At 38.4% G+C, this 23003-nt stretch overlaps 1 protein-coding gene across 2 annotated transcripts in view; it reads left to right on the top strand.

Annotated features, from left to right (window-relative positions):
- si:ch211-186j3.6 (neural-cadherin) overlaps positions 1–23003 on the top strand; it is a 359727-nt gene that overhangs the window by 77729 nt on the left and 258995 nt on the right. For both annotated transcript variants that reach the window (XM_087841852.1, XM_087841818.1), the window contains exons 2-4: positions 15838–16035; positions 17146–17371; positions 19997–20201. In XM_087841852.1, coding sequence (XP_087697978.1) covers positions 15838–16035; positions 17146–17371; positions 19997–20201 — 629 coding nt within the window. The remainder of the gene's footprint in view (positions 1–15837; positions 16036–17145; positions 17372–19996; positions 20202–23003) is intronic.

Here is a 23003-nt window from a genome sequence, read left to right as displayed (position 1 = left end):
TGAGCCAAGGTGAATCCAGCAAATATGATGATGACAAACTGGCAGTGAATAAACATCAACGTGTGGCTTAAATCCCTCTGGCTTGATTGCCTGCAATAGGCTCCAGGTGTGCAGGAGCTGGAGGAGTTGGCCCCGCCCTGGGGCAGATCCCAAGTAGGTTCAGGAGCCTTATGGAAATTCCAGCCACCCACCGCAGACCATGACAGGTGCTATATTATCAGCTATTACCAAACTGCATTGCACAAAATTTCAGTCACCAAAATAATACTTTTTGGATGGGCTGTTTGAGGTACAATTAATCACGTAAGCCATATTATTTTGATTACTTGAAAATGTTTCGTTGGGCACCAAAACCTTCAAACTCCCATTTGGCAACTTTGATTAGTGAAGATAAAGGCAAGCAGAAATAGCAGTAGCAATGGAAAGAAAAAAAACCCTCAAAACTTAGCTATATACAACGAAATGATTTTTTTGTACCAGGCAATATATTTTAACATGGAAATCTATGGGGATTGATAACTATTAGAGTAGCAAGTGGCCACGTGAGGAACCTTCATACTGTCATCTTTTTTCAGCCCTGGAAGAGTGCGTGTGAAGTAGTGCGCATAGCGACCGCAGTGGTAACTGTTGTTGACACTTTGTAACCTGTGAAAATGAAGATAAACCTTGTGACAAAATGAAAGTTAAGTTGAAAGATGGGTTTCAAACTTACAGCTCCATCATCACTCAAGCATCCAAGTGTAGAGTTTTGTTGTTTTTCTAACTTGGAATCCACTGCTTGTTACTTCCATTCAGCAGGGTGGAACGATCACAGCTGACTGAGATGACACCTACAGTAGTAGGCAGAGGATGCTGCCTAGTTTATCAAACTGAGTACAACTGATGACCTTTCACCAGGCTCATATAATTTGAAACAAGGTGCCCGATCTCAGTATCGCTCCCTCACTGAACAAGTGGTGGTTCAAGACTATGAAACAGTTTACATCAATTAATCATAAGATACTTATCTGCAAAATAAAAACGTCAGTGTGCTATGTTCACAAATAAAACAGTAGCCTGCATTTAAAGTTAGGGGTAGGATGTGATTTTTTTTTAAATGCATGTATACAAAATGTTTTGTCACTCAATACTAATTTTGTCAGAATCATAGAGATGGTCTTGGGAAAGCTGGTGTAGCGCCTTTTTTGAACATTTATCCGTGAATAAACCCACATTCATTAGCTTTCTGTTTTTTTCTCACTTGAGCTGTCTCCCAGTTTTTCTTCCTTTTTCTGCTATTCTTTCCTCTGCTCTCCCTCTCCATTTATTTTTCTCACAGATGGAACTAAGCCAGCCTCAAGGTTTTGGACTGGAGTCCATATTTTCATAGTGTACGCTTTCAACTGCCATTCCCAGTGAGCCCAAACAAGTGGGTTGCCAGATCCATCATGGTTTTATCTCTCATTATCTGTGAGACTCCCGGCCCCCTCCGCTAGCCTTCTGCAACTGCTGGAACTGAGTGTAGATGAGAGATGAAACGATTAACTCCCATTTTCTGTAATCAGCAGAGAGAACTTGACAGAAGAACCAGTGCAGAAGAGAGAGAATATGGAAATATGTAGCTCGTCCTCCCAATTTCTGTTCTCTCGCTTTGCCCAAAGACCAAAAAACAAAAAGTCTGCAGCCACACATGGTGAAGCAGGAAGACAGATGGAGGGATGGATTATAATGTCTGTATAACTCGTGGCTATCAGAAGTCTTCTGTTACCATTTTAATTGGAATCCACATGATCCATGCAGCATCTTGATTTCCACTCTTAATTTACAGAGAAAAACACGAAATTATCTCCAGACAAAATGGACTTGCAATGGTGAGTTCATTAATAGATTAGCTGGCAAGTACTTTGATAATAAATTCATATATTTTTTGTGTTTTTTGCAGTTTGTTATGTGTAATTAATTGGAATCCTTTGGGTGGGAGCTGCTCTTTTAGCTCTTTGGGTAAATTTATAATAATCATTTTATTATTTCTGTGATTGTATTAATTGAGCAATTAATTCATTTATCAATGAAATGATCAATACCTTGTAATAGTGTATTAGATGTAATAGTTAACTTTTGGCATGACAAAGACCTATTTGTGAGAAAAATGAATAGTAATTGCCCAATTTGTTTTCATTTAAAATTCATTTGCTTTAACAGCTTTTAGATTAATTAGGCTACGTGCTCGAAGACTGCTACAGATTGTATAGATGAAACCGCTCGTCTCTTTTGCTGATGACTACAGGATATGTAGGGGAAAATAATATATTACCTGTCAAATTTATAAATAACTTTTCAGACTGCCCATTGAAACTGAATTCTGTTTTTTTATTCTGGGCTCTGCTTTGGAGAGAGGGTGAGAAGTTCAGCCATCTGAGAGGGGCTCAGAGTAGAGCTGGTACTCCTTCACATTGAAAGGAGCCAGTTGAGATGGTTTGGGCATGTGACTTGGATGCCAAGAAAATGGATAATGGCAAGTCTTTATTGACGTTGGAATTCAGACAAAAACAAAAGCAAAAAAGAAAGTACTTGTTTTTGTTTTGGTCTCTGCTGTGCATGGATCCAAGGCAGGTCTGTTTAATGAAATGGTTGATTTAGTGACAACTGGGAAGCAGGTTTGTGTTGAGTGATGGCGAGCAGAGGACATGCATTGTCTTTGACTGAAGTTCTGCAATAGGGCCGAGCTATATTAAAACCTTGTCTGCTGAAATAGCAGTACTTCAGATATAAATTAAGTCGCTTAGGGGCTTGAAAACTCATTTACTGACTTTATGGTGTGTCTTCAAGGGACATGATAGATTAGGTTGATGACAGCAGTTGATTCTCCCGTTCAGTCACTTAGTAAGGTGTTGGGCCAGTGAGACTCGGCATTGACTTTACAAACCTCTCGATTGGGGGTCAAGGACTTAGGATTGACTTGAAATTAAATATCTGCTTCTTTTGATTTTGTTGCCATCAACACCTAAAAAAGCTAAAACATGAATGAATAAATAAAGTTTTAGATAGGTGAATTAAAATACAGGAAAAGATGGTCAGGCCAAAAAGTATTTTATAGCTAATTCTGTTAAACATAAAGGTAATGAGGTACAAAAGAGTATCACACAGAAGCTAAAGCTTCCAGATAGAGAGGAAGAGGAGCAATAAAAACAATAAGGCACTGGCTCCACATGGGACCAACATACAATCAAAGGTACCTCTGTGGCATACTTTTGACGGAGCCTGCAAAGAGATCTGTAGACTGCCCTAAAGACGTTGTAGCCGTTTGCTGTCAGCAGGGGGCAGTGTCAAAAGCAAGCAATCTGTTGGCTAATTTTCATGCTTGTGCTCTTGTCCGTCCAATAAAAGGATCAAAGATAAAAACAGCTGTTATGACATGACAAGTTCCCTTTTGAAGCCTCAAGGCAGGCATTTCCGCTGTAATTTTTGAAACCACGATTTGGCAAACAAGGTGCAAATTAGACTGTAAAATTTTACACTCACTGGCTAATGACTTTCAATAACAAATACACTAGACTTCTATAGGGATAAAAATCTTCTCGCCCCCACAAGTATTGCCCCCTGGTGGCCATGGAAAAGAATGCAGGTTTAGGGCACCTGCCGATTGTCTTCACTTTTCAGACCTGGAAGTTACATCCATCTTTTATACAATCCATGCGGAGCCCCTGCTGCAGAGAAGGAAAAAGTTCTCACAAAAACAATAGAAAATAGCACAGATCTCACAATACCCTTACATGGAAATCACCCCCAAAACACACAAATTCAAAAGACACGGACAGAATTCCAGAGATGTGCTATAAATTGTCCCTGCTTTTTGTTCATTTCAGTTGAAAGTACCAACTGCTCCAGTTACTGCTGTTTTAACCAAACTTTTAGCAAAAGTTTACCTCTGTTTCAATTTTAGAAAAAAAAAGGACATTCATTTTCAAGAAACTGTACAAACAAAAATGCAAAACTTTGATTAAGTAAGCTCTGTGGTAAGGAAAAAGACACTGCTTTGGTTTAAGGCTAGGGTTAAGATTTTCTCTGTCAGCTGACATTTTGCTTTTAGCAAAAATAACTGGGATAACATGAGGCTTGAGCTGTGCATTTGGGACCGACAGCAACTGCATTAGCGAGCTTTCCTCCGAGCACTTGGCTCTGTCTGAACAGCTGTTGCTTAAACGTTTACCGAATAAATGCAGTGACTTTGATATCAGTCCAGTTTTTGTGCTAAATGGTGAGGCAAAGGCAAGATGCAAGAGAGACAAGAGGCTGAAGGTTGTAATACCTTCTGAATCCCAGTGCACCTTAATAGGACTTAATAAAGCCAAAGATCACAGACATTACCTCAGCTGAACTGCAAATCGAGCTCTGACGCTTAAACACACACAAACATCTGCACACATCCAGTGTTTTTGCTTGCACGTGTCTGCCCTTAAGTTAATTAAAGGATTTAGTAGGCTAATTAGTAGATTGTTAAATAGGGGACACATGGTCTTCCTATTGTGCTCCGAGGTTTGCGTCACCTGAGGTATCAAGACTAATCCCTTCTAACTGGAGCAATAGAGAGTAGGTTGTAAACAATAGCTGGTATCACAGTTGGTAAGACAGTCTTAGATCCAGATGGTAAGTAGAGTAATCTCAGGAAGGGATTGACCAATTATTGGCTTTGGGAGGATAATGCTAAGCTTGTGTACTTAATGGAAAATTCATTGAAACAACCCTTTGAACTCTTTAACTACCTTAATTTGATTTATGGTGTGTTGTGGAACTATAGTGAGAAAAGCTCTTCACTCATGTAGCGGTAACCTTTCAGGTGTGAAATGTAAAATAAGAATGCATTAATTATACAAAAGCTGAACCCATATGGAAAAGATGTATATAAATCTTATAAAGTTTGTATCTGTCTTGTGTGAAACTTGTATGAAAAGCATACAAGAGTGAAAACAGATATAAGATCCCTTGAAAAATTATATAATGAAACTTGTATGTTTTGGATACTTACTAAAACAATATATGAAAGTAATGAGAAAGTGGCCACTTTCATGAGTAAATCATGTATGTTTTTACTATTTCTTTTCCATATGGGAACGTATGAGATGAGAATACATGTTACAGATGGTATGGTTGTCAGTTCCAAAGTGTATCCTTTTGCAGCAAGTTTTATTTATATCACCTTTTAACTTTACCCTTAGGTCCAGGTAAAGAGACACTGTGATGTTCGGTACTATCTGTTAAATTAGGCGATGAGCAGCCAAGCCATCTTTGAGGACTCTGCAGTGGCATAAAATGAGACTTGAAATAGAAGACTCAGTCAGGTTATCCTGCCCCAAAAAGGCTCTGAGCGTAACCTTTCAGACCTCTCTGAAGTAGTGAGACCTCCTCCAGCACAGGGATTTATTAAAAAAAAAACAAAGGCATCTCTAGTGTGTGACAAATATCTTTACATTGGCCTCGCTGTGGGTAATGAACACCAATTATTTCTTCAGTAACCTGAAAAACAATTTGACCACAGGATGGATCATCTCTATGAACAGATGTCTGCATATGAATGTCCAGAATCTAAAGGAAGAGGTTACGATTTCAATTGTCTGTTTGTAGTCCGTATGTAGCCCGTATGCTACTGGTGGATCATGTTTATGCAGGTTGAAAGAAGGTAAAGACTCAAAATGAAATTTGACAAATACATTTGTTAGTAGAAGAAGAGAAAGTCTTGACCTGGAGTTTGATGATATCAGAGTGCATAAGAAGATAATTATGTCCCCTTATATACATGTTTATCACTCTCCATAGATAACAAAGCCACGCATTTGTTATAAGAATCTGTGTATAATGTTTGCAATTGTACTCATATTTAGGTTAGATAAATGCGTTAATGTGTTTTCTTTGCCTTTATATATTTCTTTCAGATTTTGGTCACTGAGGAGGAAGTGTGGGTTTATCAGAACAGACGTTTCCTTGGATGCACATTGCTGATAAGATCAGCGAAACTAAACCTAACCAGTAAATTTATTAAAGTAAAGCCATAAAATGAAATCAGTTCAGTTTTCAGTATTATTTGTCATATGCAAGTTAGCACAGGGTCAACATTGCAATGAAATGTGTTTGACGAGCAGCAGTCACTCAGCAGCATGATAAAATATGATAAAATATAATAAAATAAAATATAATAAAATATAATATAATAAAATATAATATAATATAATATAATATAATATAATATAATAAAATATAATAAAAAATAGAAAAAAGTAAGGAGCAAAATATTAGAGAGACATGGTAAAAGAGAAAAGATGATTAAATATATATGTATCTATAAATATAAATATATGTACACTAGTGATTAAATAAGAAAATCTTGAAAAGAAATATGACTGGGGGGGGCAGATGGGATATTGCACAGGAATGAGCAGCAGAAAATTACAGTATTGCACTTTTAAATATAAATATCAATAACAATAAAGTGAAGTGAGCAGTGCAGATTAAACAGAGTACTTGTGAAGCTGCAGGGTAGCTTCTGAGTGCTGTGTTGTGTGTGTTTAAGTGTTGTGGTTGAGGTGTCGTATGGCTTGGTGGTAAAAACTGTAACTGTAACTGTAAAACAGTAAGTTCAAAGATGATAAAGTGCCATTTATAGAGTTCGGGGGAAGTTTTCACTGGGTTGTAAACTGTGATCAATTGCCAGAACATTAGTCCGGCAACATATTTTTAATCTATTTTTATTGATGTAAATATGACAATTAACTGTGATATTGATTCCAATTGACATTGGCCCGCATTAGATAATAGCATTGGTTTTCAAATTAGCAGTTGCACTTCTCTGAATGTGTAGTCACTCGAAGTGTTCCTGCAAGCTCATGTGTGCATTTGTTTGAGCTCAGTATTGGCAGTGTGAAGATTTTCAATTATGAGTAGCTTTGCTGGAAGAATAAACAGCGAAACTATTGGCTAACCATTTGTATCATTTGCAATTAGTGTAAGAACTAAAGCGTGATTTTCCTCACTGTCTTGCTCTGTCTCTGTCTCTCATCCCAGGCTTTAATTGGCGTTTTTGTGCAAAAATGTAAAAAGTCACTAAGATGGCAACAGCTTTCCATTCAAGGAGATTATGGATGGAACAGTTACCAGTGAGAGCAAATAGCCTTTTGTAATCCTCGGAGGACATTTAATTAACTGGCCTTCCTTTCAGTTACTTTTTTTTTTTCGGTCTTGCTTTCTTAGTCTCTCTCAATCTGTTTCTCCTCTCCTTTCTCTTACTTATTTTTTTTGTCTTACACCATTTGTCTCTTTTTTTTTTTTCAAAGATGTGAAGGCACAGCACTCATGCGTGCAGACACACACTCACAGGTATACCAAAAGTCTTTTCTTCAGTGGGTTGAAGGCTGGAGTAGTTAGTTCAGCATGTTAGCACTAAATGAGAGAAAGCGAGAGCGAGAGGAGGGGTAAACTCCACATTATGCTATCAGTACTGTCAGCATAATGTAGAGCAGGAGGGGGAGAAGGATGGGGAGAAAATGAGGTAGCAGAGTTAGAAAGGTGCTGATTGAGGTCACCGGAGGAGTGCAGACGAGAAAGGAGGGCTCTCTTTCATTCTTCGGCTGTTAAATTAAGTGCCGTCACATTCATATTGACATGTCCAAGCTCGCTCATTTATGTAGTGATGTAACATATTTACATATAGACTTAAACTGATTCATCAGTTGCATCATATCCACTTAAAAAAAGCCTCTCTGGCTGGTGCTGTACCTTGGCACTTTAAGGCTTCATATGAGTCATAACTGTTCTTGTTTCACAGAGATATTAAAGGCTTTTGGACACATTTTATTATGACAGTTTGGTTCCCGTGATGCACTGTTTATCCTTGGTAAGTTGATGTGCTGAAGACATGTGCTTTGCAATGAATTGGTGTAATTTTTTCATGTAATTGACTTCATAATGCACCCCGCTGCAAAGCAATTTCCCAACAGAAATTTCAGAAGTGTCCCAAGTTGATCTCAAGGATGAGTATTGAGGCTGATCGAGGCATATTTCAGTGATCAGGTCATCCTCAAATAAAGCAGATCTTAATGTGATCCCTTCTTTTTTTTATTTCGCCGTATGTTTTCCACCTCGGCCTGCTAGTCTTTCTGTACTGCTCTATATCTAAGTAATAGCCAGTCTCTACACTGCGAGCACTTTACTTAGAGAGTGAAAACTGTGGTGTGAGTCTGAAAAATGATTTTCTCACAGTGCCCACATTCAGTTGGCATTATATCTACTAGATCAGGAAGTAACAAAACCTGCCTACTCATTAGCCTATTACAACCCAGTGTTTTTAAACGAAAAGCCACCTGGTCTTTGCATCGGAGCAGTATTGCAAAGGTATCTGTATGGCCATCTCTGAGAATGCTCCATCGTCTGTTTTCAACAATAATAGGAAGTCCTTTGTACCAGAATCTGCCAGAACAGGGTGAAGAGTCCAAATCTGTGAATATTTAGAGTGTTAGATAATGTCATCATTTGATCTGCTGTCAAGGTTACTTGTTAATTTAGTATTTGCCTCTTTTGAAAATAACTCATCCAGGGTAGGAGGCACACACCAGTGTAGTTCTAGTGTTAGTCCCAACTAGGGATGCAACGATACCAATTTTTTCAAACCGATACGATACCGATACTTGGTTCTGAGTACTTGCCGATACAGAATACAAAAAAACGATACTTCTACCACACACACACACACACACACACACACACACACAAATACAATTAATTGGAAGACAGGTTTTATTTTATTCCCTGCCGATAAAAAATAAAATCTTAATAAAAATGACCACAAAAAAATTTCAAGTGAAAAATAAACACTTCTGTTAAATTATTGCAGAGTCTCCACATTGTAATTTTACAAAATATCACTGAACTATTGGCACTGTCTCGAGCTTTCGGAATAATAAATAAACACTTCTGTTTGGAATAAAATAAATACAAATTAGGTTTGCGAATAAAATAAACTTTTAAATTATTGCAGAGTGTCCATATTGTAAACAAACAAACAAAATAATTATTATTAAATAAATAATAAAATATAAAAAATTATAAAATAAATAATAAATAAAATAATAAGTGGCCCCCTAGTGGCCAATCTAAAAAACTACAACAGAAATGACAAGCCACCCTCTGATTAATAAAATAAGTTAGTATCGGTTCATGGTATCAGTTAACTAACGAGTATGAGTACACACACATTTTACAGTATCGGCCCCGATACCCGATACCAGTATCGGTATCGGTGCATCCCTAGTCCCAACCTTGGATGAATGGGAAGTGTTGCCTCAGGAGGGTCATCTGGTATAAAATCTTGGCCAAATAAAACATGCGGATCTAGTGAAAGCATAAGATTGGGTGCCAATCTTGGAACTGTGGTAGTGGTAGTATGTGAGGGTGGTGCAGGACATGTATGAGGACAGACAGACAGTGGTGACGTGTGTGGTTGTGAGTAACAGATGGTTTAAGTTGGGGTGTGATTACGTTATGAACTGGCTCTGCTTGTTTGTAATGATGATGGTCAGGTTAACGGATGAAGAAAGGGCAAGAGTCTCTTTGGACTGTAATGTTTGCAGACAACATTGTGATCTGTAAATAGAATAGGGAGCAAGTGGAAGAGAGTCTTTAGAGGTGGAGGTATACTCTGGAGAGGGCAGGTTACATGTATTCATGTTTATTCATTATTCATTGTAATAACAGATTAATACTGTGAGCAGTGAGTTTCTCGACTGCAGCTAATCATGGTAGTTCTTGTTCTGCTCTTTAGCCTACATGAGCTCACGGCTCCAGCACATGAACTAGTTTAACTCTTCAGTTTGCCCCACCTGACCAATATTAGCTAGTTACTGATATATTAGTATTGGCATTTGTAAGGAATAATTTACATGATTTTAACCACCCTTTCATTGTGTTATGAGTTTTGATGTTCCGTAGTCTGTCCACCAGAGCACATTATGAAACTTCCCAGTTGGCAACATGTTTCCAGTGCCTGCTGACTACCAGCTAACTACACAGTAAAATAAGTATCTGTATATGTGAATCGACCGTAAAAGTCCTCAATCGGTGGAGCTTGACCTGAATCATATCACGGACTGATGCAAAAGCTGTCCACACTCTCAAAAGGGAAGCGGGAATGGCAGTCGGTGATCATTAGCAGTGAAAACTTTGAAAATAAGAGCACGGGTATTTTATGCTTTGGTATTTTTTGTCTGTAAATATAAAGTGATTGTGGGAGTAACTTTAACTTGCCAGCGACATAACATTAGTATGAATTTGAGTCCATTTTTTAATGAAGCCATCACTAATGATGCTGTTTTGCCTTTTGTATGCCAATTTGTCTGTTTTTTTGTTTTGGGTTTTTTTTTTTTTTGTCCTTTTTAAGCTTCAAAAGTCAAATAGTGAAAAGGACTGCACTTTGACCACAGTTACTGATTTTGGTTCATGTTAATTGAGTCGTGTTATGATCAGAAGACAAACACACACAGCTACCATTTTTCATTAGGGGGTGATTGACTCTACATATTCTGTATGTGGTCCGAGAACAAGATGAGATGAAAGCACTGTGGCAGAATGAAATTTAGAAATCCTTGGACTAGGTTGGTGGGCATGGAAAAGCCTTCTATGGCACTGTTAGTAATTGCAGGTCCCACTGTTTCTAGGAATTGCAACATGTCATTAGATCCACTAAGATGCATTAGTGATGGGGATGGGAATAGCACCATGCTGTATCTCCCTTTAGCCACTAATCCACTGATGATTGTTATTAGTGAGAAAGGCGTGTGCATGTGTAAGATGCATTCTGGCACAATGCTCCGTATATTAGCTTGGTGATTTATTGTCTTGGATGTGCTATCCCTTTTTCTCAACGCTGCATTGTCCTTTTTCCAATTAATTTTGAATCTGTTATGGCCTCGAAGACGAAGGAAGAGAGAGAGATTATCAACAAATACACTGATTGAACCACAAAGTCAAGTGGCATGCTATATATTTTGGGGTGGGGGGTGGGGGTGGGGGGGGCGATATGGCTGCTTAATTCTGCTCTTCTGTCTTCTTTTGATGTCTTCTTATATTTTTCTTTGTAACACCCCACATCATCTCTAATGCCACTGATTTATGCAATTGCTTTTTCGTGCTTTTCTTTTTTCTGTCTCTACTTAATTCTTCCATCTTCCACTTTTCGTTGTTCTGCTGTTTCTATAACAACCGCAGGGTCATTTTTCAGTCTCCGCGCTTCACTCTTAATCCTGTTCATGCGACACTCGGCTCTTATTTTCTTGCTGCTTTTTCCTGCTGCGCTCTATATATTGCTTGATTACACCCTCTCGTTCTGAAAATATATTTATATCTTAATGTCTTTTTCTCTATATCTTCTGTCTGTCCACATTATTCGGTGCACAGTCATACGCGCAAAGGTCTTTTCTCACCTCGCTACTTGTTTTTGTGACGCCAAATAGGAATTTGAATTTTTTTTTTACAGCAGGTATCAAAGCAGATACAAATGAGAGCAAGTCTTTGGCTCCAGCCCTGAAATTACTCCTCTGCTTCCCTGCTGTGACCAGCTAGCACTGATGTGTGCTGTGCGTTTGTGGGTGGAAGGGTGGGTGTATTGATGAGGACTGTATGGGACCTCGCTGTGTTTTACCACTGTCACTATGATTGCTGTTTACTGTGGATGCAGATTGCACGGCACTGATTATGATTACTAGTTGAAATGTGAAGATGGCCTCTGCAGTTTCTTTTGGATTACATTTCCATTGTTTGTTGTTCACATGGGACATTCAAGAAGGCAACAGAGGGAGATGACAGCTTAATATAAGAAAGTGTAACTGAATAAGAGGATTTTTGTATTTATTTGTTTGATTTATGTGTCTGAACATGGCTTTTGCTTAAGCCTTAGTTACACCAATCTGAAATTTATAAGCTTCAAACCTCTTAATTATTCAATTCAATTCAATTCAATTCAATTTTATTTATATAGCGCCAAATCACAACAAAAGTCGCCTCAAGGTGCTTCATAGATACAGAGAAAAACCCAACAATCATATGACCCCCTATGAGCAAGCACTTTGGCGACAGTGGGAAGGAAAAACTCCCTTTTAACAGGAAGAAACCTCCGGCAGAACCAGGCTCAGGGAGGGGCGGCCATCTGCTGCGACCGGTTGGGGTGAGAGAAAAGATAAAAGACATGCTGTGGAAGAGAGACAGAGGTTAATAGAGGTTAATAAAGTAAAATTATAACTGTAAGTACAATATAAATAGTTTATAATAGTATGGGGTGTCTATGAAGAAGTCACTATTAAGGAAATAAAGCCAAGAGACAAGGCTGAGATATTCCAGATTAGACAAGAACAGGATTGAAAATGAGAGGCAACAAGTATCATTGAGTAATGAACCCAAATTGTGACATTTTTGTGTCAAATTGTCATCAGTATGTGCAGAGGAGGTCAGGACAAAGGTATACCAGTGAGAGTCTGCCGGCTTTGGACGCTTGGACATGATTACAAATAAAATTGAATTGAATTGTTTGGATCTTGATTTTGGTTAGTGGTGTTAGGGAGCTTTTCAAAATTGAAAGAATTACGAGAGCAGACGACGATGAGACCAAACACCCTTCAATGCAGTAAAAGCATACTTGGATACACAGCCATGGATTGGCCGTCCCAGAGCCTGGACCTCAATATTTCTGAAGCCGTATGAGGTCATTATGACAGAGAACAAAACAAAAGGCAGAAACATCCAAAGAGCATCTTTGAATGTTCTTCAAGAAGCCTGGAGAACTCTTCCTGAAGACTGCTAAGAACTTGTAAGAAAGCTTGTCTCAGAAATTTCAGGCTGTGATGAAGAATCAAAGTGGTCATAACAAAAATTGATTGTTTTTGCCTTACATGTCCATATCTATATACATATTTACATATCTATATTATTGCTAATATATATTGTAATATATCTATATCATGGCTAAAGCACTTCTGGATGGATGCAAACTGCATTTCGTTGCCCTGTACCTGTGCATGTGCAATGACAATAAAGTTGAATTCTATTCTATTCTATTCTAAATGTGTCTACATATATTTTAATAATTAGATGCACCTGTTTCTCATTTTCTTAGCAACATATAGAGAAATCAGTGCTATCTCGAGACTGTAGGATTATAGTATTATGAAGTATTACTGATTAATCTATACTTTTTTTGTTTGTTTTGTAAAAAACAAGAAAAAAGTTTAATTCCATTTAAATAAATAATACTAAAAACACATATGCTGATGATTTCTGGATATTAATCTTCTGGATATCCATTAAGTGCATCAACATTGGTCAAGAAAGGTTGGGCAATAAAATGAATGAGCTAGATTGATGATGACAGAATAGATTTTAATAGCATGGGAAAGTGGACATAACCTAGCAGCCTTAACACCAAGAAAGCAGATGAGTGAACACAGATCTTTCTTACTGATTATATACAAGAACCTTATTAAATTAAGTTAATAATGAGTTTACTTTAGTGTTTTTACATAAAATGATTCATACTTTAAGTAATGCCATTTAATTATACATTTAATAAATTGTGCATATATGTCTGATTCTAATTAAATAACAAATCATTTAATCAATTTATTTTTGGCACTTTTGCCGTTCAATAGTCCAAATTGATAAAGTGAAATTGATTGAATTTGACCTGAGCCAGTTAGTCTGCAGCACATATTGGAAAGACAACTGTGTTTCCGTCTGAGTTATTAGTGGTTTGTAAAACAGAAGGCTGAATGTCTGGTTTTCTTTGGAGTCAGTGGTTATGAAAGAAAAGAGCAGCAGTCAGGAGACAGAAATGAACTAAATAAATACATACTAATGAAGGAACCTAGCCAACGGCTGTGCCTTCGTGGTGTAAGACTACATGAAACATTAACCTAAAAGAAGTAAATTATAAATTTGTAAATGTAGCCAACAAAAAAATGAGATAAAATGGGACTAGCTCTGAAAAGATTTTATAATGCTCAATTATTCATCTTTTTGTGTGTTTCTCACATTAAGTCTTTAGTGTTTCATCTAGGCTAACAGATGGGTAATGAGGTCAGCTGCCCTTCTTCTGTTTTATATATAAGTGTACATATGTGAGCGAGAGAGAGCCTCAGTGGGATCATTTTAAATCATTCAGCTATCAAGAACATTGCAAGCTGCATTCATAAACTGCATGTGATGCACAGGCACAGCTACCTGCTAATTAGTGCTAAGTAACTGGCTCGGTTTCACTCTCCAAAGCTGAAGCACATACTTTTTGGATGCTTTGTACCCCACAGCAAATTATATTATTCGTCTCATACTTCTGTTAAAAATGCTCCACAAATCACCACAACCAGAGGACCAGTTCACTGGAGGTGAGACCCAGCAGACGGCTACCTGGTTCTGTCATCTATGCAGTGTTGGGGAGTAACGGAATACATGTACCGCCCTTACGTATTTAAAATACAAAATATGAGTAACTGTATTCCGTTACAGTTACCGTTTAAAAAGGTGGTATTTAGAATACAGTTACTTTGTTGAAATAAATGGATTACACAGCGGTACTTCCCTGTTTCATATTGTGGCGGGTCAGGCCTGTTTGGGTTTTGTTTTGTTTGTTTCTGTTGTTCCAGGTGGCAGCGTTACGGTTGCCATGGTTACAAGGTGCCGCTCTTTCTCTGCGTGTTTCCTGGGTGAGAGAGCGCCTGTTGTTGTTGTTGTCCTAAGCTAATTAGCAGAATGCTACAGGCATAGCTCTAAAGAATGTAGCATCATCAGCATGTAAATATAATAATAACCACTGCAGCCAAGAAGAGTGCCTGACGAGCCCAGTTGTAAGTAAGCTATTAAGACTTGACTGTACACCGTGTTTGTGTTTTCCTCCAAAAACAACAAGTTCCGTTGGAGCAGCCTTTCAACGCCTCTCTCTGTCTCTCGCTAGCAAAGTTGACCCGGACAACAAAGTAAAGCTAGTTTTCGGCTACGAGCCCGACACAGAACCCACCGTATTAGCCAGAGGTCCCTTTACTACGGTTCGGAGCCGCGGACCTTCAGTAACAGTAATACATCACAGCAATAGTACATTCATGTAGTTGTAAACAGCATGATAATATATTAAGTAATCCAAAGTATTCAGAATACGTTACTCTCATTGAGTAACGTAACAGAATACATTTTGGGACATGTATTCTGTATTCTGTAATGAAATACATTTTAAAAGTAACCTTCCCAACACTGCATCTATGTTACCTCATCTGACAATCAAAATTTTATCAGTATCCAAATAAATAAATTGCTGTAGTAATAGAGCCAGACACTGTTTTCTGTACCAACCTGTATACTTGCTTTTAATTCTGTTACTCTAAGTTGGGCATTTTAACATGGGAGTCATTTTTTGGCAATTTTTCAGCCCCGGAGGTTGATTTTAGATTAATTAACACTTCCTGGAAGGCGTCATCACACTTACACCAGGATAATAAGTTGTCATAAACACTCTTCTTCTCTCCAGTCTGTCTTCTGCTGTTCATCTTCTTGGTCATCGCTACCCGTTACCTCTCTCACACACAGACACACACACACAGTGACAGTAGAGGATGCGCAACCATAGCTGAGTGCAAAATGCACAAATGCACAAATGCTGAGACACTCAGATTGAGCTGCAATGAAACAAGGCCAAATAAATTACATAAATGTATGTTTATGCTTGTTGCCCGTTGTTCGTTACAGGGAGCTTCTTGGTATGGAAATACTCCACTGCATATTTTAAACCTAGTATTTGACTTCAACTAAAACTGCCTTCTTATTTTCCTTGTTCTTTAGGTCCAGAGTGGTACTTGGTCAGAGTGGAGTTAACGGTGACGGATGTAAATGACAACATCCCAGAATGGAGCATGGTTCCTGCTCCCTACCTTGCTGTGGTTTCCCCTGATGCCTCTGCAGGTTCCCTGGTCTACAAGCTCTTTGCTGAGGATGGAGATGAAGGCAACAATGGTGAAGTGGAGTACTTTTTGTCTGACGGTAGGTTAAATTGCTTCTTCTTTTTTTGCCTGCACAGTGTGTTAAAGATCAGGTTGACTGTTTACAGCGTCACAAAAATCACAAAACAGGGAGGCAATAATGTGACGGAGGAGCTATGGAAGTGACAAGCTAACAGTAAGCAGCTAATAGCAAACATACAACTGCAACATTATATGAATCTTGTGTTTTTGTGTACTTTTGCAGTTTTTATATTTGATGGTTTTCTTAAGGTGCAGTGCATTTGACCTCGCAAGGCCACCATACCCACCATAGCAGAGCATTTGGCTCTTCACTAATCACACTGAAAAAAATAGACAAATTATATGCAAAACCTTTGAACAAAGAGACATTTGTTGGTGTTGGCATTTTTAATAAAACAAAAGTCTTAGTTGCATAAATCATTTGCTTGATTTAAAATGTTTTGTTGTTTTGATCAGTGCTTTTTTTATGTTCTGTATGGTGCAGACTCAAGTATACACTCTCTTTGAGCTGTTGCCCTCTGCAGTGCTGAGTTTTATGCGCACACAATTCTCCAGTGTCTTGTCTGGTTTTTTTTTTTCACTGTGCAAAATAATTGCTTTTGTTATTGTCTGCTTTGTAATGATTTCTTGTCTCTGTTTTAGAATCTGTTTAAAAAGATGATTTTTCAATTTTCCTCATGGGGATGCATTGGAATAAACTGACTGAAAAATTATAAGAAAAAACATAGACGTATTATTGTTAATATCTATGCTAAACTTTTCAATTTAAATGCTCAATCCCACCTCTCAGAGTTTAACTTCTAAAAATGCAGTCTATTTTGGATCAGGGTCTTATTGAATCCTGTTATTCTGAATACAGGTCATGAATTTTAACACCCCAGTTCCTGTGGTCTTTGCATTTTCCTCTCAGCAACTTTGAATACTGATTGTCCAGTCATCTTATTTTATTGGTGACTGCTTAGCATGCACTTAAATATTTCTGACAACTTTTGAAAGCAACTTTTGTGCAAAGTGTTTTGCTCTGTGGTCCTTTTCACTGGATGATCTCTGTTGTTGTGTGTTGCCTTATTTGCTTATCTTGTCTTTGGTGTATTACCCTTTTGTATATGATCAAACAAATCGCCCGCAGGTGGTGATGGTCGTTTTGAAGTGGACAGGAAGACTGGCCAGGTACGAACTACGGGCCTTCCCCTGCAGCGGGACAGGGAATACCTGCTGACAGTGGTGGCTGCTGACCGGCTGGGCAGCCGCAGTGCTCCTGCTGTCATCTCTGTGGTTGCTGGACCCCGGCCACCACAGTTTACCAATGCCTCCTTCACTATTGCAATACCAGAAAACACCCCTGAAGGACAACCGTGAGTTTACACACATTCATCCACTGAAATCCCCTACAGGACATCTACATGAAACAATATACATGACATTGACTACACACACATCTGCTGTTTTCCTTTTACTATACCATGATTAATATTCATGATGAAAAATATTACTATTACTTTGTGTCTAAAACGACACATTCATGATGGGGATTTAATATGTACACTTTTATTTATTTATTTATTGGCTGTGATCTTAGATCCTCGTGTTTTACAGACTAAATCCATACTGTGGCTCAGTTAGCCTTTAGCATGTGTAGCACAGTAATAGGATTACCTTTAAATATTTATTTGCATACACAGTAAGAATAGGTAGTCATCGACATTTTTGCAGTCGCATTCTTAGCAGAAAGCTCTCTCTGGTGCCACATAGGGCTGTAACTTTTTCTATCATCTATCATCATCAGTGAGCATTAAACTTGTGATTGTACCAATCACAAAATAGAAATATTATCTTCTGTGCAACTCAGTGATGAAAAATATAGCTTTGCTAAATATATGTTTAGATAAACATAAATATCCTTAAAATTAAAAAATGTCGACCATGGCATTAGATGAGTTGAGCTGAGCTCAGCTGCAATCCTGACAGATCAGCTCATCTCGATGCCAGCCAACATCAGCTTTTCTCAGCTAATACCCTTCTATACATCCACTTATAAAAGGCTCTCGATTAATGTTTCTTTAGCCTGGCTTGAGGTAATGTCCATCTGTAAGCTGCTTTGCAACCCAACTTAAGGCAGTGGGTAGGACTAAAGGTATCTTAACCCTGTAATGCCCTTTGTATCATATGCGATACATGAGTTTCTGAGACCTCTATCTCATCAACATGATCGATACTTGCCATAATTTCAAAATGTTATGGACAAAACTCTCTTTTTTGTCTAAAATTTACATTGTTGTTAACAAAAAGTTGCCAAAAACGTCCAATGCGTCAAGTCCATATAACATCTGTGGACAGACTTTAAGGTGGCACTTCAGTCATTTCCCTTTCAACCTGGGAGAGACAGACAGGCTCTAACAGAGTCCAAATGACTGTAAACTACAGTGGTTAAAAAATACAACTGGAAATAAAAGATTTCAGTTTTTGATTTTTAATACGCTTAAAAAAGACTCATAGAAACATATTTTCATATTCTGATTATTTTCTATAAGGCAAGACTAAAAAAAGCACACAAAGAGCTTATGTTCTGACTTTCATTGATCAAATTAGCACTAATGTCCTTATGTTGGCTTCAGGGTCCATCTGCAGTCTCTTTACTGGGACTGACATATTTCTTCCTTCATCGGGGAAATGAGCACATTTATAATAAATACAGTGGTGTGAAAAAGTATTGCCTGTTTCCAGATTTTTGGCACATTTTTCACATTTACATGTTTCGGATCATCAAACATATAATATTCAAAGATAGCTTGAGTAAATACTAAATGCAGTTTTTGGATGATTTCATATATTGAGCGGGGGGAAAAGATCCAAATCTACCTGGCCCTGTGTGAAAAAGTAATTACCCCCTAAACATAATAACTGGTTGTTCCACCCTTGGCTACAAGAACTGCAATCAAGCATTTGTGATAACTGGCAATGAGTCTTTCACATCATTATGGAGGAATTTTGGCCCACTGTTCTTTGCAGAATTGTTTCAGTTCAGCCACGTTGCATTGTTTTCAAGCATGAACGGCCTGTGTAAGGTTATGCCAAAGCACCTCAATGGAATTTAAGTCCAGACTTTGGCGAGGTCACTCCAAAACCTTCGTTTTGTTTCATTCTTTTGAGTCATTCTCACCTGGACTTGCCTCGGTGTTTCAAATCATTCTCCTGCTGCTTAACCTGAATACAGTCGAGCTTTGAAACCGATGGCTAAATTGTCCTTCAGGGTTTTTTGGTAAAGTGCAAAATTCCAGACAAAGCAATGGTTTTCTAACTGGAACTCTCCGAGGAAGCCATATTTGCCCTGTATCTTTCTCATTGCTGAATCATGAACACTGACCTTAACTGAGGCAAATGAGGCCTGCGGTTCTGCATCTGCCTGCAGATGTTGTTCTGAGTCGTCTATGTACTATTGGAGTAATTTTGGTAGCCCAGTTACTCTTGCTAAGCTTCACCAGTGTTCCAAGTTTTCCTCATTTGTGGATAACCGCTCTCATTGTGGTTCATTGGAGTCCCAAAGCCTTAGAAATGACTCTGTAACCCTTTTTTCACTGATAGATGAAGTGAAAGTGACTCAGTTTCTCATCTGTTCTTGAGTTTCTTTAGATTGTGGGATGATGTGGGTAGCATTTTCCCTTCATACACTGACATAATTTAAAAACTGCATTTTATATTTACTATTTAAATTTCTTGTAATATTTGAAATATGTAAGTGTGAAAAAGATGCAAAGAACTAAGAAATCACGAAGGGGGCAAATACTAGCATTTTTATAGCTGTATGTCTCCTAATACCTCTCTTAGCGTTTTCAGGAAAAGGGCCGCCTTATCTATGGAAAACTATTCATCACTCAAACATAAAAAACACATATTTTGAATACATTATTTCAAACAGCTGATCATTTTGCAGGTTTTGCACATGAAGCCAACTGTGTTCTTTTTTCTCCATGTCTTTCCAGCTTCTTGGCAACACCTGCTGTGTCCTTCCAGAAGAAACCAATCAGCTACAGTCTGCTTATCAATCCCAGTAGTCTCTTCTCCATCTCAGCAGAGACTGGTGAAATCAGCCTGACGCGCCCTATTGACTACGAGAGCGACCAACATCGTTACTTGCTATTGGTGCGAGCCAGTGAGGGGATAGAGAGCATGAGCAGTGCAGCCGAGGTTTGTGTCTATATATATATTTATATATATATGTTTGTGTATTTGTATGTTGGTGAGTTTGAGATGTAAATTTCAAGAAAAAAAAGTCACATTTTCGATGCCAAATCCCTTGACTTCATGGTCTCAGAAGATTGGAGGAATTTCACATCTGCTTGTCAAGTCTTAGAAAGTCTGTACACAATACTTCAATAAATATTTAATTTAAAAAATTGAAAAATCTGCTGTCAAAAAATGATGTAATATCAGTAATTGTCTTCACACAGTATTGCTTTCTTTGAGCTGCTAATATACAAGCCACAGCCACCAGAATACCCTGTGCACTGATAGTTTGATTGTGATTTGTTTTATTCATTCATTCATTCATTTTAATGAACAGAAAACAGAAGTGATGGTTTTTGGTGACGCTTCTGAGGCCACTATTATAGATCTTGGTTCGCTGGCACAGTATGTTAAACCAGACATCACTAATCTGGGAGTTAAAATAGAGGCAAATCTTAAAGTTGAAAGCCAGGTCAGAGCTGTTGTAAGATCTAGCTTTTTTCATTTGAGGGAATTAGCCAAAATAAAGCCTATCTTATCGAAACAGCATTTTGAGACAGTAATCCATGCCTTTGTTACTTCTAGGCTGGATTATTGTAACGCACTTTATTTTGGGGTTAGTGATGCGTCCATTAGGCGCCTGCAGGTTGTGCAAAATGCTGCAGCACGTCTTTTAACTGGAACAAAAAAGTCCGAGCACATTACCCCAATTTTAATTTCACTCCACTGGCTACTACAACCATATACACCTGCCCGTTCCCTTAGGTCCGCCAATCAGCAGCTCCTTAAGGTACCAAAAACTAAGTATAAATTTAAAGGTGATCGTGCTTTTGCTGTAGTTGCTCCAAAGCTGTGGAATGATCTACCCTTGCATGTTAGGCAGGCCTCTTCTCTTTCTGAATTTAAAAGTCTCCTTAAAACATATTTATTCGCTGAAGCCTTTGGCATTGATTAGAGGGGTTGACTCAATTTGTTTTAACATGTTTCAATTTATTTTAGTTTTTTAGTTATTTATTTTATCTTATCTTATCTCATTTTAATTTTCTTTACTTATGCTATTATCATGTACAGCACTTTGTGAACTCTGGTTTTATGTTAAAGTGCTTCATAAATAAAGGTGGTATGGTATTTGTGTAATACTTTTGCAGACAGTCAAAATCATCACACATGTTCATAAGCTGTCAGAAGCATCCTTGAGCAGAAATACTTGATTCGTGCTGTGAAAATGTGGCCATAGTTATTGATTCCCAGTTGCTTCATAGATGGTAATCATTGTGAATGCTCCACTTGAAATAATAGTGTGCTTTGATGTTTCCTGATTTACATCTTTTTTAATTAAAGGTTTTTTCTTTATGTGGCATCAGCAGTAATGTAGAATATATACCACACTGTCTCATGAAAATCCTTTCTGGAAAATGAAGCTTTTGAATTTATCAGTTGATGTATGTTCTAACCTTTGACTCTGCTCGTTAATACTGGGTAACAACCACAAGCATAAGGTTGGGAATAAAAGCAGCAGGTGGGTGGCTGGCCTCAGCCTTACAGATGGGGGTGAAGGCTCAGACATCTAAAGGGGGTTCGCAAAAGAGTTTGTGCTGCTGCGTTTCAATAGGAGACAGTTGAGGCGCTTCTGCTCAGGATCCCTCCTCGGTGCCTCCCTTTGAAATTTTCTGGGCATGGTCAACTGGAAAGAGACCCAGGAACACCTAGGCATTCCCCAGGAAAAACTTCAAATAGTAGCAAGGAAGTTTAGCCCGCTGCCACCATAAAATGGGTACAGATGGACGCACTGACAGATGGGCGGATGGCCTCCACCTGAATTTATCAAAAAAGTTATCTTCACCTTGAGAGACATGTCTCTGTTTTTGTGAACACTGTTTCCTGTAAAACCCGAATAGATTTGTCTGGCTGCAGTGACTGCTTTGGGATTCCCGATGACTTCCTCACGTTGTCAGGAAGTGAGACAGAACAGCGGCTGACCGCTGCAGGCGCTGATGCATCTGGTCTGGTTTCCATCATTTCTCTGGCCTCAGGCTAAAAGATGTCCTGCTGAACCAATCTGTCCTAAACTGCTCCACTTTGGGCCTCTTTGGCCTACAGAGCAACAAAAGCCTGTGTGGAGAAGGAGAGCGAGGAAAAAGAGTGGGTGAAGATGAGAGGATTTTTAGCGAGAAGAAAAATACGGTTGGAAAGAAAAAAGGGAAGAAAATGGCAGGTAGTTTTGTATTGTACCACAGCCTTCTTAGCCCCATGCCTGCCCAAGAGCTATCCCTGTGTTCAGTTTGATCAGCTCTCAAAAGCCTTCGCCTTCGAGACGCTGCAACAGCCGCTTCTTTGTCTCTGCAGTTTAACGGAGCCAGACAGAAACTATGCTTTGTTTGATAAATGGTGAACATAATGCCGGTGATGTGCCCACATTTGATTCAATTTCCGTTTTGAGACAGTTTGGCTTGTTGTCTGGCATTTGAAGTTAGAAATATGTCTCAGAGCATGCCTTTTGATACAGAAAAATTGTTGGTACTGCTTTGAATTTTCTCTCATACATTTTTGTCGGAAATACTTTATGTGATGGTAATCAGTACAAGGATTTTCCTGGCCAGTACTGGGTGCTTAGCAGTCTGTATCAGCAGTTGTGTAGGCTAATCTTGTTGACAGTGTAAACCTTTTACAGATCCTCAGTGCTTTATATGAGCTATAATTCATCTACGCTTGCCTCCTGAACAAAATTACATTATCACTCTTACATCACAGTTGGATAATGGA

The sequence above is a fragment of the Neolamprologus brichardi genome, chromosome 1 (assembly GCF_056152115.1).
Source record: "Neolamprologus brichardi isolate AB-2024 chromosome 1, ASM5615211v1, whole genome shotgun sequence".
Lineage (NCBI taxonomy): Eukaryota > Metazoa > Chordata > Actinopteri > Cichliformes > Cichlidae > Neolamprologus > Neolamprologus brichardi.
Note: the sequence above shows the minus strand (reverse complement) of the source record. Positions and strands in the feature narration are given on the sequence as shown.